General features: G+C 62.3%; 3 protein-coding genes across 5 annotated transcripts; all 3 read left to right on the forward strand.

Annotated features, from left to right (window-relative positions):
- Nucleotides 1-2946: 2946 nt before the first annotated feature.
- Nucleotides 2947-7618, forward strand: PROB1 (proline rich basic protein 1). The gene is made up of 2 exons (XM_064458122.1): nucleotides 2947-3918; nucleotides 3973-7618. Exons 1-2 carry the CDS (start codon nucleotides 3190-3192, stop codon nucleotides 7465-7467), a joined length of 4224 nt encoding a protein of 1407 aa, XP_064314192.1. The 5' UTR covers nucleotides 2947-3189; the 3' UTR covers nucleotides 7468-7618.
- An 803-nt stretch (nucleotides 7619-8421) lies between these two features.
- On the forward strand, nucleotides 8422-9798 carry MZB1 (marginal zone B and B1 cell specific protein). Its single transcript, XM_064458868.1, has 4 exons — nucleotides 8422-8613; nucleotides 8898-9004; nucleotides 9079-9183; nucleotides 9283-9798. Exons 1-4 carry the CDS (start codon nucleotides 8422-8424, stop codon nucleotides 9458-9460), a joined length of 582 nt encoding a protein of 193 aa, XP_064314938.1. The 3' UTR covers nucleotides 9461-9798.
- Nucleotides 9799-9864: 66 nt separating this feature from the next.
- On the forward strand, nucleotides 9865-14501 carry SLC23A1 (solute carrier family 23 member 1). Of its 3 annotated transcripts, none has more exons than XM_064458864.1 (15): nucleotides 9865-9974; nucleotides 10470-10541; nucleotides 10755-10856; nucleotides 10967-11124; nucleotides 11210-11298; nucleotides 11382-11449; nucleotides 11536-11717; nucleotides 11825-11945; nucleotides 12066-12222; nucleotides 12417-12564; nucleotides 12680-12785; nucleotides 12862-12991; nucleotides 13232-13375; nucleotides 13530-13625; nucleotides 13793-14501. In XM_064458864.1, the coding sequence occupies exons 1-15, from the start codon at nucleotides 9939-9941 to the stop codon at nucleotides 14044-14046; spliced, it is 1863 nt and encodes a 620-aa protein (XP_064314934.1). In that variant the 5' UTR covers nucleotides 9865-9938; the 3' UTR covers nucleotides 14047-14501. The 3 variants fall into 3 exon arrangements, with proteins under 3 accessions (XP_064314934.1, XP_064314937.1, XP_064314936.1); XM_064458867.1 differs by having other exon boundaries at nucleotides 13943-14501; XM_064458866.1 differs by lacking the exon at nucleotides 10755-10856.
- Nucleotides 14502-14989: the final 488 nt, after the last annotated feature.

Here is a 14989-nt window from a genome sequence, read left to right on the forward strand (position 1 = left end):
GGGCCCGCGCTCCGGGAGCTGGCGCTTAGCACCGCCACCTCGGCAGGCCGGGGCTTCGAGGCGGCCCCCGGCGCCCGGGCGGGCGCGGCCCGCTCTGCGGCTGCCCGCGGCAGTCAGCGCGGCGCCCAGGGACCGGCACCCCCACAGCCTCACAGCTGGATCGCGCTGCGGGCTTGGGCCGGCCCGGCTGTTTGCACTCACCCCAGGGTGATGCGTCCGACCCTGGGGTACCGAAAGCACTTCAGATGGGTCAATGCTGCTGGCATGTTTTGAATGCCCGGTTCCCTTCCGAACCCCAGAGGCAGCTTTGAAAGCCTCTGCCAAGCTGGGATGGTGCTTCCTGCTCCTCTGGGGTTGCAAAAAGAAGCTCTAGCGTGGGAGATGCATGTCCTGCTTTTAGCAGCCACAAGCAGCTGTTGTCTTCCTCCTTCCTGCCTCCCTTTTAGGCTTGCCAGCATTAAGAGGTGAGAATGCACAGAGCTGGCACAGAAACCAAGTTAATAAGCAAATGCAATGGTAAGTCTACAGGCACAATCACCTGGCTTAAGCATTAAAGTATTCAGTATTTAATTAGCAAGTCTGGCTCAGCCTGGGTCCACCTGTTCTGTAGCGTGCTTGTGCTGAACAGGCTGCTCACCCACACACCCCAAACTGCTTTGGCTGCTGGAAGGCAGGTGTGCGGGGTCTCAACCTGAAATGTTTGTATTCTATTGGTAGGTGGACCCCGGGGGGCCTCTGCCATGCCCTCCTTCCTCTTTTCCTGTGTAGAAATGCCAAGACACATTGAGGAGGGGGAATGCACCCAAGGACCAGGAGGAGGAGATGCAGACACTCGAGCGCAGGTCTTGCCCAGCAGGTTGCTGGCAGCCTCAGGCTGCAGCTGATGCAGCGAGATGGGACTGCCCCACCGGTTCCCTCTGCTTCAACAACATGCCCAGACAGGCTGTGGGAGCCTTCGGGGTGTTGGAAGAAACCAGCCAAGGCAGCAGTCCTTGCTGCAACCTGGACATGCTTTTCTATACAGCTGGCCCTACGGAGCAGGGGCTGTACAGGGCCATCCTATCTCCAGTTGGGTGCTGAGAGTGGGTGCTGGGGAAGCGGATGAACGGCTGGGTGTGGGGTGGTACTTTCCAGCCACCCTCGCAGCCTCCGGTATTGCCATACCACTTGTTGCAGCTGTTGACACTCTGACTGTTTCAGTTTTGGCAGGACCTGGGTGTCAAGAGTGAAAGATGCAGCAGGCACCATGCCTAGTGTGAGTGCTGGAAAAGAGGCAGAGGGAAGGTTTAAAGCAGTTAGACAAGTCATTGCCCTAAATCTGCCTCACACCCACTGCCAGGGCAGCAGGACCTGTAGGCAGTAGTGCAAGGATCTTTCCTTTTGTGCCCAGGTAGAGCTGCAGCGATCCTCCCACTGAGCTGATTATTTTACTTTATCCAGAGCTTTGCTAGCTCCTGCAGCCTGTGTTCCCCTTTTGCCTTCTCTGCCCGTCTTCCTCCTCGCCAGTAGCGGTACCCTGGATGCACCGAAGGCATCGGCAAGGCACCCCAGGGAGGCTCAGCAGGACACCAGTGACCCTGGGCTGGACCAACCTCCCTTTCCCACAAACTACCTGGTGTCAGTGTACCCTGGGACATGGGGCATGACCCTCGGTGGGGGAGAGGGAATGAAACAGCACCTCTCTGGGATCGGGACTGGCTGGGCACTGAGGAGCCAGCTCAGCCTAAGGGGAATTGCATGTCCTCCCTGCTGTGGGTCTGTACAATCGCCCCACAGCACTGCAAATCAGCAGCAGGTGGGGGCTGCGTGCATGTCCCCGTCCCTGCAGTGTTCCTGGCTATGCTGTGCTGGGGCCGGAGCCAGCAGTGACTCAGCAGGTGCCTACTGGGCTGCTGTGTGGGGAGGCCGTGCTGTGGGGAGCCAGGTGCGGGGGGCTCGGGGATGCTCCCGGCTGGGCCCAGGCTGAGAGCTGGAGCCCCTTCTCATAGGGACCATAGGGTTGTTGAGGTACCCAAGCAGCAGCCCAAGTTTTTGGGGTGCCACAAGCCATCCAGGCAGCATGGGGAGCTCCTCTGCTGACAGCTGCATCCCACTGGCTCCCTGGAAAGTCAGACTGTAGGGATTTGGGGATTTGAAATCCTTGCCCTTGCTCTCTTGCTCAAGGCCACTGTGTCAGTGAGCGTGGCCCACGGCAGGTCTCCTCCACTCCACGTGGCCACAAATGCCACCTACAACCATAGCCCTGCTTAGCAGTGAAGGGTTAAGTGCCAGGCCAGCTATCAGGGAAGCTTTCCTCTCCTCCTTTTCCTTGCCAAGGTTTAAATTTAGTCCCTGCATGAACCCATAGGGCTTGGGCATCGGGTTGCTCTGGGGGCTGGTAGCGCCAGGGAGCACCTGCTACTGCTGCTTCACTGCAGAAATCCCCCCAGGAGCCGGGGCTGAGCTCTGCTGGCAGCAGTCAGGGCCAGCAAGCTGCGGAGACCCTCGTGCCGTGCAGAGCGCCCTGGCTTCTTGCTTTGGGTCTCCCCAAAAAAGGCAATTAATAGCCATCCATTGTTCAACTCTTGTAAGCCCCAGAGGTGCTTAGTGCTTGGTTCGATTTCAAGCCTTGAGTTTGGTCCTGGCCACTTGCAACTCATTTTAGGGGAGCTGCTGCTTGGGGCAGGGTGGTTTTTGGAGAAGCCCACAGGATGGGGACATGCTGTCTGTGCAGCAAGGTGGGCAGAGGCACTGGGAAAGGAGCTATGGCAGAAACAGAGCGGCAGCCCGGGGCCCAGCTGTGCCCTCTGCACCGGGGATGGGACATCTTTGGAGGGGTCTGCAGGCCCCCCAGCCCCAGGGCATGACCCAGGTGCCTCTGTAGGATGTGGGGATGTCCTGGCATCTCTCCTGCAGGTTTGGGGAGCAGCAGCGTGGGGTGAGGGGGCAGGGGATGGTGCTGGCAGACCCCCGGCAGACCCCTAAGCCTGGGGGCGGAGGTGGCATCCCTGCAATGTGCTTGGCATCGCCTCCCCCGGGCTGGCACCCACTGACGTCCATGTGATCGAGGGGCTGCTCCATTCCGCCGCTGGGTCCAGCCACTGTGACAGCAAGGGAGCCAGAAGGTCGAGCCGGTGTCCCTGGTGGAGCGTCCCCAGCACCAAGGACGGTCCCCTGGCACCAGCTGGCGCACCCAGGGTCCTCCCTGCCATGATGCCCCGCAGGAAGAGGGACCCTGTCCTGCTCTCTGACACCAAGCTGCCCGGCACCAACGGCGAGGGTCCCCACAGCGGTGGGGACGGCCAGCGATCTGCATCGGAGGAGGAGGGCTACCTCCCCAGCCTCCCCTGTGATGACCTTGCCAAGAGCATGTCGGGCTCCTCCGTCTCCTCCTACCACTCCGCCCTGTGCTCAGAGGGAACTGAGACCTTCAAGGACTGCCTGGAGTTTCTGGATGAGGAGGGGACAGCCCTCCGGGATGGGGCGCGGCGGAGTCGCTGTGCCGAGGGGGCTGCCCCGGGACACTGGGCTCCAGCGGGGGCCCCCCGCGTCCCTCCGCCGCCTGGCCCCCTCGCCCGCCCGCAGCAGGCTCAGCTGTCCATCATGGCTAAGAATAGCCTGGCACCGGGGCAGGGGGGCAGGATGGGTCCCCTCAGCAGGGACCGGCAGCCTGCCACCACCACTGCCGGCAGCGGGGAGCTGGCTCTGCCCCGACAGCCCGGGGGGATGCTCGGTGGAGCGCCCAGTGATTCAGATGAGGTGGACGGCGAAGTGCAGGCGCTGACAGCCAGGGCTTTCCGCAGCCTCTCAGGTCCCCCCGGCGCCCGCCTCGACATGTGCAGCTCCCACACCTCCTCCAGCCTCTCCAATTCACTGTCGGAGGATGGCGGGCGGCCACGGCGGTGGCTGGCAGCTGGCGGCGAGTCCCAGGGCACAGTGGCAGCCCTGCATGGCAGGATGGGCTGGCCCTTCCCCACTGGCGTGGATGGGGAGCTGCTGGGTTTGCTGGGGAAGGAGCAGTTTGAGTGTGTGGACGTGGAGCTGGAGAGTGGGGAGGCCAGGAAGGGCCACTGCAAGAAGAGGACCGTCCCCAAGCGCCAGATCCTGCTGAAGAGGAAGGAGAGGAAGGAGACAAGTTTCGGCCCCTGGGATGATGGCCTGGCCCCCCAACCCTTGCCCCCGCCCAGGAAGGAGCCCCCCAGCAAGGGCAGGGCTGTTGGAGACAACTTCAGGCTCAACTACAAACAGTTCATGAAGACAGCCTCCCTGGATGCTGATGCCAGCAAGACCAGGGCGGCCTCTTGCCTTGTGAAAAATGTCCTTGCCAAGAAAATGCAGTACGAGCAGAGGATCAAGATGGAGCAGAAGGGGCTGTGGGGCAGCTCGACCTCCTCAGGGCCATCTTCCGCTGGCACCGACCTGCTGGGGGATGGCCTGGAGGGCAAGTCCAGCTCACTCTCCCGCTCAGACTGCAGCCTCTCAGCTGAGGACCTGCAGGGTGGTGGGATGCCAGTGGCTGCGGTGGCCATGGGGGATGACACCACAACCTGTCCCACCAAGGGGGTGGTGCTGAGTGAAGCGACGAGGGAGAGCGTCTGCAAGCTGAAGAAAACCTTCAATGAACTCAATGAGAGGATGAAGTACCAGGAGGTGCTGGAGGGCCACCGGCTGCCCAGCGCCACCAAGGAGCCAGTGGTGGAGAGGATCTGCTACCAGCGAGCACGTGCTTTGTTTGAAGCCCACCCTGGGGTGGGGAAGGCACTGGATGTCGCCCCCAGATTTGAGAGAGTGCCAAAGCCATGGCCCAGCTTGAAGCAGCGAGCCATACGCCCCAGCCACTCCCAAACCCTCCCCTTTGAGACCGACAGCCTGGCACTCCCCGCCACGCTACCCCGACGCCTCTTCACCTCCCGGGCGCAGGAGATGAAGCTGGTGCCACAGAGCCGGCAGGAGGAGAAGCCACCAGCAGTGCCCCGCCAGCCACCCAGCCCTGGCACCCCAGCCCGGGAGCCCCTGCTCGCTGCCCCCACCAAGCCAGAAGATAAGGGGAAGGGACGCGTCCCGCAGCCCCGTGATGTGCGTAAGCTGGTGAAGAGCAGCTACAGCCTCTGCTTCGGGACTACCGGCACATCCCATGGCACCAGGGCACCAGTCAGCAGCGGGGGACCGCCACCGGCCACCCCGCTTGTCATCCACTGCACCTCAGTCTGCCGCCAGGAACCAGCAATGGAGCCAGGAGACGGGGAGGTGCTGGCAGCTGCCAGCCAAGAGCCAACCCCAGCACATGCTGAGGGCCCTGCAAAGCTTGCTGGTTGCCAGCCCTCACCTACCCAAGGCTCCCCCATCCACATCACAAGAATCCAGGCCACACGGAGGGGGGTGGTGGCCACAGAGAGGCCACCAGCATCCCCCCAACACCGGGAGCGGAGCGAGCTCAGGGTGCCACCGCGAGCACCGACGGCTGAAGGGGTGCCGCATGTGGAGACCCACCTCCACGTCCTGGTGGGCCAGCGGCCCCCGGCGGTGGACGGGAAGGGCTCCCCGGCTCAGAGCAGCACCATGCTGCGGACAGAGAAGACTATTCTTGTCCCACCACCACCACCAAGTCCCATGGAGGGAAAGGACGGACAAGGCCATGGCTGCACCAGAGGACACCGCACTGCCGAGCGACCCGAGTCAACAGTGCAGCAGCATGGCAGCAGTGACAGTGGGGACCCCCAAGCCAGATCCCCAGCCGGCAGCAGCATGCACCCACAGCCTGGGGAACCGGTGGAGAAAAGCATACTGAAGGCAGCCGTGAGTGAGCAGGTAGCAGCAGGGAGCAGCAGCTCTGCAGGCAGCACCGGCCCCACTGCCCCAGTCCGAGATGGGGAGGCTGGCAAAGGTCCCTCTGGCCAGCTGCCAGAGCGGAGGGAGGCCTGGGAGCATTTACCGAAGTGGCCTGCAGCCACCGAGCCATACCTTCCTGCTTCACCAGCAGAGAACTCCAACTACCTAGCAATTCCTGTGAAAGCCCCCAAATCCTCTCCGATGCCAAAGCTGCCCTCAGTTCCCAACACATCCAGCATGTCCTTTGGGACCCCCATGGTCCCTAAGCCAGCCACCACACCTTTTGGGACCCCCTCAATCCCTAAGCCAGCCAGCTCATCCTTTGGGACCCCCTCAGTCCCCAAGCCAGCCAGCACATCCTTTGGGACCCCCATGGTTCCTAACATGACTAACTCATCTTTTGGCTACCCATCAGCCTCCAGCCTGGCCAGCACATCTCTTGGGGCTCCATTGGTCTCCAACGCCACCAACAAGTCTTTTGGGACCCCCTTGATCCCCTACCCTGCCAGCGCATCCTTTGGGACCCCCTTGGTCCCCAGCCTGGGTGGTGTACCCTTTGGAACCTCCTTCATCCCTAACTCAGCAAATACATCCTTTGGGACCCCCTTGGTCCCCAATCCATCCAGTACATCCTTTGGAACTCCCTTGGTCCCCAATTCATCCAGTGCGCCCTTTGGAAACCCCTTGATCCCTAACTCAGCCAACACAGCCTTTGGGACCCCCTTGGTCCCCAACCCATCCAGCGCATCCTTTGGGACTCCCTCAGTACCTAATCTGGCCAACTCATCTCTTGGGATCCCCAACCCAGCCAGCTCATCCTTTGTGTCCCCTTTGGTCACAAACCCAGTCCCCACTTCTCTTGGGCACCCATCAGTCTCCAATGTGGCCAGCTCATCCTTTGGATCCCCTTTGGCCCCTAACCCAGCTGGCACTCCATTGGAGACCAGTGTGTGTCCCCTGACCAGTGAGGAAGCACCTGGAGCAAACCCAGCCCTGAGGCCCCCTGAGGGCCTGGCTGCTGGGGAGCACCTGGTGCCATTGCTCCCAGCCCAGCCCCAGCCTCGCCTCGAGGATGCTCCCCATTTCATAAGGAGGACCGATGGTGCCTCACCGAGCAGTAAGAGCACACCAAGCCCCACCAAGCCCTTTGCCCCCCACCTGCCCATGCACCGGAAGATGCTTGTTGATCCTGACAGTGGAAAATGCTACTACATGGAGCCACCGCGGCAGCCCCAGCTGAAAACACTCTATGACCCTGAGACGGGGCAGTACTTGGAGGTGCTTGTCCCACCGGTGGCATCGCATGCTGGGCTCTACCAGGCTCCTTTCAACCCCCTGGTCATGGCCCCAGGGGTCTACGCTCCACCCTATGTGCCCTACAACAGTTTCCCAGGGCTCCCGGCAGCCCCGCCACCCACTGCCCCCTCCCCGGTGCATGCCGACCTGCCAGCTGCCAAAAACCCCAGCTTCTCCAGGACCTTCAGCCCCACTCCCAAGGGCGAGGGGCCACCTGCTGCCGGGGGTCCTGACTGTGGGTACCTGGACAGCCTGTACTACATCCCCACGGGGATGCAGGCCAGCCCCGGCCCCAGCCCCAGCCAGCCCCCTGCCCGTGCCAGCCCTGCCAGGCCTGAGAAGGGACCACTGCTCCAGATGTGACAGTCCTCGGCCAGGGACAGACCCGTGTGGCATGTCCCTTCCCATGCAGCTGGGCTTTCACCCCAAAATTAGCATCATCCCCTGCACAGGAGAGACCCCCTGCCTGCAGCTGAGCTGGCAAAGCTTTGAGGGGTAATGGGCACCAGCTGGACCTCACTGACTCCTTATGGAAACAGGGAGAAGAAGGGTGTTTTCCAATGTAAGCACCTGGCAGCCCGAGGGGGGCTTGAAGTCACAGGCCCTGGCCTACAAAAGGGACCAGACGCACTGCCCCGCCGCTTTCCCCTGTACTGCTGGTCCTGCCCCGAGGCGACTCCAGCTGGTTGGCATAAGGGGACAATGGCCCTGCCACCACCAGCCCCCCACAGCCACAGCTGCAGCGCAGACTCCCTAAAATAGCAATAAAAATGCTGAGACAGCATTAAATCCTGCATAGTCATCCCATGTTTGTATAGCCTGTAAAGGGTGGAGGTGCGAGGGGCTTCCATGGCCCCATTGCGGGAGCTGAGGCACTGGGACTCAGCAGGCTGTCTGTCCTGGAGCGCCCACTGGATGACTCCCTGGTCCCCAGGAGCAGGAGGGGACTCTGGTCAACGGTGATCCCTGAACCCCAGCCCTGAGCCCTCAGCCCTTGAACCCCAAACCCCAGCCCTGAACCCCAAACCCCTGCTCCAGCCCAGGAGGGTCCATGCCAATCCAGGGAGGATTTGGGTCGATGAAGAGGGGTCAGGTGTTACAGCACTGAATTATACCAAAAACCTCCAGGAGAGGGGACGGCGAGTTGGGGGCACCCCACACACATGCACACCCCCCGCCCTGACACTCTGGGGATGGATGGGGCCGCGTCAGCCGGATGCAGGTGTGTCGCTGCGCATCATCGCCTGCGTGCCGGCCCTGGAGGGGGTTTATAGCCGCCCCGCGCCTCTGCCCTGGCACTTTCAGCATTGCAGCAGGATGTGGCTGGCGCTGGCAGCGTGGCTGGCCCTGAACCTCCTGGCAGGGGCAGGGGCTGAGGAGATGTGCGGAGGCCCTCCTAAAGCCCCAAGCCACTCCATCCCTGCACCCCGGCTCAGCCCAGAGGAGAACCTCTCGCCCCACATGCCTGAATCCCTGCGCTGCGACGCCTGCCATGCCATCACCTTCCAGGTGGGAACTGGGGAGACGGCACCCTGAAACTGGGGGTGAGAGCACTCACGGGGATGGTCTGGTCTGGGGTGATGCTGCTGGCTTCCCTGAGGCACCGGGCTGATGGCAGCCCAAAAAAGCCCTTTGGGGCAAGCGAGCTTCCTTGCAGCTACTTATGGACTCACCACCCCCTGCAAAAGTGCTGGGGCCACAAGGAAGGGGGTGCAGATCCTGTCCCCACTTGGGAACAGGGTCATGAGGAGGCTGCTACCCTCAGCAGCTGGTTTCTGCCTTTTTCACCCCAGATTGAGGAGCAGCTGCGCAGGGCAGAGGGGAAGGTAGGCAGGAAGGCGCTGAGTGAGTCTGACTACATGGAGGTGCTGGAGAGGAGCTGCTCACAGGGCTGGGAGAGGTGAGTGGGGCGTCCCCAAGGACAAGGGTGTCCCCAGGGACGAGGGTGTCCCCAACCCTTGCCTCTCCCTGCAGCTACGGGGTGCAGGAGCTGGACGGGGAGAAGCGGCTGGCAGGGCCAGGGCTGCCAAGACAGGAGCCCATGAGCGTGATGGTGATGGGGGGACCCTGGCCCAGCAGGTAAGTCAGGGGGGTTGGCAATAGTGGAGAGGTGCTGGGCACCACCCCCTTGCTGCTATGGCAGGAGGATGCAGTGTGACCCTCTCTGGCTCCTCGCAGGCTGTCCAAGATGTGCCACAGCTACGTTGGTGAGCGGGGAGAGGCGCAAATCTATGGGGCACACCGACAGGGCCCGGCCGCCCTGCGGGAGCTGCTCTGCCATGGGGAGAAGGGAGCCTGCACCAGCAGCAAGGCTGGGGGGCCAGCCCCACCCAAAGCGATGCAGAACGAGCTGTAGCCCCAGTGCGGTTAATGCTTAATGCCCTGGTGACCTTCGGAGCCGACTTCGTCCCCAGCAAAAGCCAACATGCGCCAGGAGGTGGGCGCCTTCCCGGCGTTGCCCATCACTGGCATCACAACAATCTCTTGACGCCCAGCCCAGCCATGCCAGGATGATGCTGGTGGCAGCTGGTGCCCCACACCACCGGACCCCCCACGAGCCAGGAATTACTCTGTAACCTGCCAGTTCTAATGTTTTACCAACATGTTGCTCACGGCAGGGGCGTCCCAGCCCCGCCGGCGGTGCCAGCCCTAATTAAAGGAGTTAATAGCTGATCCGTCCCCAAGGCAGCACTCCCTGGTTTCACAACCGGCAGCCAATGGCCGCCTTCCAGCCTGCCACCCTGTGCCGCAGCCCGGGTGGTGACTAAAGTCCTTCCCACAGCCATAAAACCCCCTGTGCAGTGACACTGCCACCAGGGCCGCATCGCTGGAGTATGGGGACCCGCTCGGGAGACCTGGCTCAGCCCCAGGTGAATGCAGCAGCCTCTGTCCCCATCCCCACCCCAGCCCAATCCCCTCCTTGGCTGTATCCGGGAAAGTGGGGAGGGAAGTGGGTGGCTGGGAGTACCGACCCCAGGTGATGGCCAGCTCGGGGCCATAATACCCAGATGGGACTGACAAAGGATGGGATGAGTGCAAGGACTGTGGTGAAGCCCGGGACCAAGGGGACATACTGGGATGCTGCAGCTGGGACTGGGTGTGCCATACTTCCTGGCACCTGCGGGTTGGTCTGGGCACCCCAGAGACAGTGGGCACCCCCCTCACCCCTCCCCTGGGGACAAACCATCGTGTAGGGACAATGAGTTTTGGAAACCAGACCCCTCTCGGGGAGCAGAGCTGGTGCTGGTTGGGCATGCCAAGCCATGGCCTGGTGGCTCTCATGTCCCTGGGCCAGGGCCCATCCCTGTTCCCATGGGACACCCGGGACAACACTGACCCAGCTCCTGCCTCACCCTCACTGACAGAATGGGAACTCAGCTCTCGCCCCTGCTGGCTCCCCGCATCCCTCTGGGAAGAAGCTGTCTGCGGTGGGCAGGGTGAGTACCGGGTCACTCCCACACAGCACATCCCCCCAAATCCTTCTGTAATGCACCATTGGATGGATACCAGCCAGCCGGGACCCCTCCTCATCCCTGAGGCTGCGGGAGATCCCATGGGGCAGTCTGTGCCACCCATGGGGATAGTGTGGGGTTTCCCCACCTGCGTCCCCAGGGGTGAGCCAGGGCTGAGCTGTGCCCCCTGCATGCCAGGACCCTGGGGCAGGCACTGCGCCCCCCCGAGCAGAGGTAGACATGCTCTACAGGATCGAGGATGTGCCCCCCTGGTACCTCTGCATCCTGCTCGGCTTCCAGGTACGGCCTGGAAGGGGGTACCCCCCGCCAGCAGAGCCTGAGCTGCTGCTCCCCATGGCATGGAGCACCCCACAGCACCCCAGCCCGCTGAGCCCCCTCTTGCCCCCCAGCACTACCTAACCTGCTTCAGCGGCACCATTGCTGTCCCCTTCCTGCTGGCTGAGAGCCTGTGTGTGGGCAAGGACCAGCTCACTGTCAGCTACCTCATCGGCACCATCTTCACCTGTGTCGGCATCACCACCCTCGTCCAGACCACCGTGGGCATCAGGTAGAGCCGTGGCCCTGGTGGAGACCCCACCCCAGACTGTCCCCAGGCCATGGGCACAGGCCTCCCCTCTCGTTCCCCCCCACAGGCTGCCCCTCTTCCAGGCGAGCGCACTGGCTTTCCTTGTCCCCGCCAAGTCCATCCTGGCCCTGGAGAAGTGGCGATGCCCGCCCGAAGGTGAGGGCAGAGGGGGTGCAGGGGGACGTGCCCAGTTGTTCCCCTACCACCCCAGGGGCCACCTCACCCCCCTCCATCCCCAGAGCAGATCTACGGCAACTGGACTCTGCCGCTCAACACCTCCCACATCTGGCAGCCTCGCATGCGAGAGGTATACCCTGCCGCCACCCCCAGGGGAACCCCAAAATCGCTGGCGGGGTGCTCACCCCCTCTCTCCCCCCGCTCCATTCCCTGCAGATCCAGGGGGCCATTGTGGTGTCCAGCCTTGTGGAGGTGGCCATCGGGCTGCTGGGGCTCCCTGGGGCGCTGCTCAGCTACATCGGGCCGCTGACTGTCACTCCCACTGTTTCCCTCATCGGGCTCTCCGTCTTCCAGGCGGCCGGCGAGCGGGCCGGCTCCCACTGGGGCATCGCTGCGCTGTATGGCGTTGGGACGGGGGTGGCGGTACAAGGGCATAGGGGTGTCCCCCATGGAGCCAGAAGCATGGCAGGGCCATGAGGGACCTCATCTCTCTTCCCCCCCCAAGGACCATCTTCCTGATCATCCTGTTTGCTCAGTACCTGCGGCACGTCACCATCTGCCTGCCTGGCTACCGGCGGGGCAGCGGCTTCGTCGTGTTCCGCATCCAGATTTTCAAGATGTTCCCGGTAGGGACTGGCCAAGAGTGGCCAGGTCCTGGGGGGTGGTGTGTGTCCCAAAAATCCCCCCTTTTTCCACGCATGGATTTGCAAGCAATGCAGGGCATGTCCTCGATCTCTGCCCCACAGATCATCCTGGCCATCATAGTTGTGTGGCTGCTCTGCTACGTGCTGACGCGCACCGGCGTCTTCCCCAGCCAGCCTGAGGCGTATGGCTACAAGGCCAGGACTGACGCCCGGGGCGAGATCCTGTCCGTGGCACCCTGGTTTCGGGTCCCCTACCCCTGTGAGTGCCAGGCAGCCCTGCAGCACGCAGGACCCCCCAATAGCCTTTCACCCTGGGGGATGCAGGGACCCAGCAGAGCATCACTGGGGCTGGGGAGCACCCGGGGGACCCCAAAGCAGCACTAGTGAGCACCAGGGGGCCCAGGTTGCAGGGTCCCCCCCCCACCCTGACACCCCGCTCTGCCCTCTGGTCAGGCCAGTGGGGTCTGCCCACGGTGACCTCAGCAGCTGTGCTGGGCATGTTCAGCGCCACACTGGCGGGCATCATCGAGTCTATTGGGGACTACTACTCTTGCGCCCGGCTAGCAGGAGCCCCTGCTCCCCCCGTGCACGCTATTAACAGGTACAGTGCGCTGGCCCTGCCGGTACCCTGCGCATGCCATGGCATCCCTGGGCACTGGGCAGGGATGCCGCAGGAGAGCAGCGGTGGGGACCAGCCTATTCATGTTGCTCCCCAGGGGCATTTTCACCGAAGGCATCTCCTGCATCATTGCGGGGCTGCTGGGAACTGGCAATGGCTCCACCTCCTCCAGCCCCAACATTGGCGTCCTGGGCATCACGAAGGTACTGGGGCCGGGGAGGGATCCTGACTTGGATGGGGGTACAGATGCCATCACCTGCTGCTGGTCTCTCTGTGCAGGTGGGGAGCAGGAGGGTGATACAGTACGGGGCTGGCATCATGCTCATGTTGGGGACCATTGGCAAGTTCACGGCGCTGTTTGCCTCCCTGCCCGACCCCATCCTCGGTGGGATGTTCTGCACCTTGTTTGGTAACCTTGGCATGTCAAACCCGGGGCACCGTTATCAGCAACCCTGAGCCAGTCTGCAGGGACTGGGGGGCTGGCGAGCCTGGGGGATGCAGGGCAGGCTTTGAGGGTTCGGGTCAAACCATGGCTGGGTTTGAACACCCTTTGCTGCCTTCGTGGGCAGCCCACCCCAACGCCCAGCTCCCAGCTGGCAGCGTGGGTGTCCCTGTCCACCCGCAACCCGGCTGCCATCTCTGCTGGCAGGCATGATCACGGCCGTCGGCCTCTCCAACCTGCAGTTCGTCGACATGAACTCCTCCCGCAACCTCTTTGTGCTGGGCTTTGCCATGTTTTTCGGGCTGACGCTGCCAAACTACCTGGATTCCCATCCCAAGGCCATTAACACAGGTACCTGCCCGCCACGAAAAGCCCCAATTTTGGGTGCTTAAGAAGAGAGTAAGGCAGTTCTCATGGGCGCTTGCCCACCCTGGGTAAGCAATGATTAATTGGGCAAATCTAGCTTATTGCTGCACGCCCCGGCTCAGTCCCTGTGCTTTTGCAGGTGTCCCTGAGCTGGACCAGATACTGACAGTGCTGCTAACGACAGAGATGTTTGTTGGGGGGACCATCGCCTTCGTCCTGGACAACACCATCCCGGGTAAGTAAAGCACATGGAGCTGGGGGAGGAAACAGAAGGGGTGGGAGGCAGATTAATTTTGGTTTAGAGCTGCAAGAAGGGACTGGGGAGGAGGGATGATGCTGGGCACCCCAGCTGTGGGCAGACAGGGGCTGGTGCCTCAGCTGACATGGTGCTGGCTGCCACAGGGACGCAGGAGGAGCGAGGGCTGGTGCAGTGGAAGGCAGGAGCACACTCAGACAGCACAGCGAGGGCCAGCCTGAGGAGCTACGACTTCCCCTTTGGGATGAGCGTGGTGAGGAGGAGCCAGTGGCTGAAGCATGTGCCCATCTGCCCAGTCTTCACAGGGTTTAAGGCGCGGGCAAGGGGCCGCGATGCAGCAGTGGCGGCAGCAGACGTGCAAGATAATGCAGACGGGCTCTCCGTGTGCACGAAGGTCTGAGCAAGGGAAGGCCTCACACCCTGGCGCCGGAGTAGCTGAGCCGAGCTCCCATGGGTGCTGTCGGAGTTCATTAGCACTCGCCAAGTCCAAGGGCAAGGCTTCTGGTGCTCGTCTCAAACACAGGGCTAGGGAAACTCAAAGGTGCCTTTTGGAGACATCTCAAGCTCCTGGGGTACCTGCCTGGGGACCGCCACCCCCGTGTCGTTGCTCCACCTCAAGCTTTAGCTGGCTGAGACTGGTTCAGTTCTTGCTGAAGCTCGCTGGTCACCATCGGAGCCAGCCAGAGCCCCCGGAGCCATGAACTCCCACCTTGTGGGAATTTTCACACTGTGCCCTTGGCTTCAGCAGGGCTACCCGGCAGCTGAAGCAAGCTCTGTGCTGGGTACAGTGTCCAGACCAGTTGGACACCTATTTAACATCATACATTAAAAAAAAAAATTAAAAATTCAAGCCCACCTGCCCTACTGGTGTCTTTGCTGTGTCCTGCGCTGCTCCCTCATCCCTTCTGCATTTTGGAGGCTCCAGCAGCTTTCCACACTCCCTCCCGGGCTGCCCAACATGGACACACGCCAGATGTTTTCCAGCCCTAGCAACCATGTGTTCAGTGGCACCGCTCAAGCTCCAGTGCAGCAGGAGAGGTGGTTCAGCACCAGCCCTTGGCACACCCGTCCTGCTGCTGAGGGCACTGGACAGCTGGCTCCATCCCTGCCGCTCCGGCGAAGCATTGCCTCCTGCAGCCGGTTGGTTTTAAGCAGCATGTGCAGTAGGCAGCCGATGGCCTCAGTGCAATGGCCGACAGAGTCAAACCCATTTCTGGGCTTGGGTTTAGCACCAAAATCAAAAGTTGAAGCCAGCACTGCATGATCATGGTCTGTCTGTGCTAGCGTGGTGGCATGGCCACACGCTTGCTCCCCAGCCTGAGTGAGAAGAGCAGAAGTGAGAA

The sequence above is a fragment of the Phalacrocorax carbo genome, chromosome 8 (genome assembly GCF_963921805.1).
Source record: "Phalacrocorax carbo chromosome 8, bPhaCar2.1, whole genome shotgun sequence".
Classification (NCBI taxonomy): domain Eukaryota; kingdom Metazoa; phylum Chordata; class Aves; order Suliformes; family Phalacrocoracidae; genus Phalacrocorax; species Phalacrocorax carbo.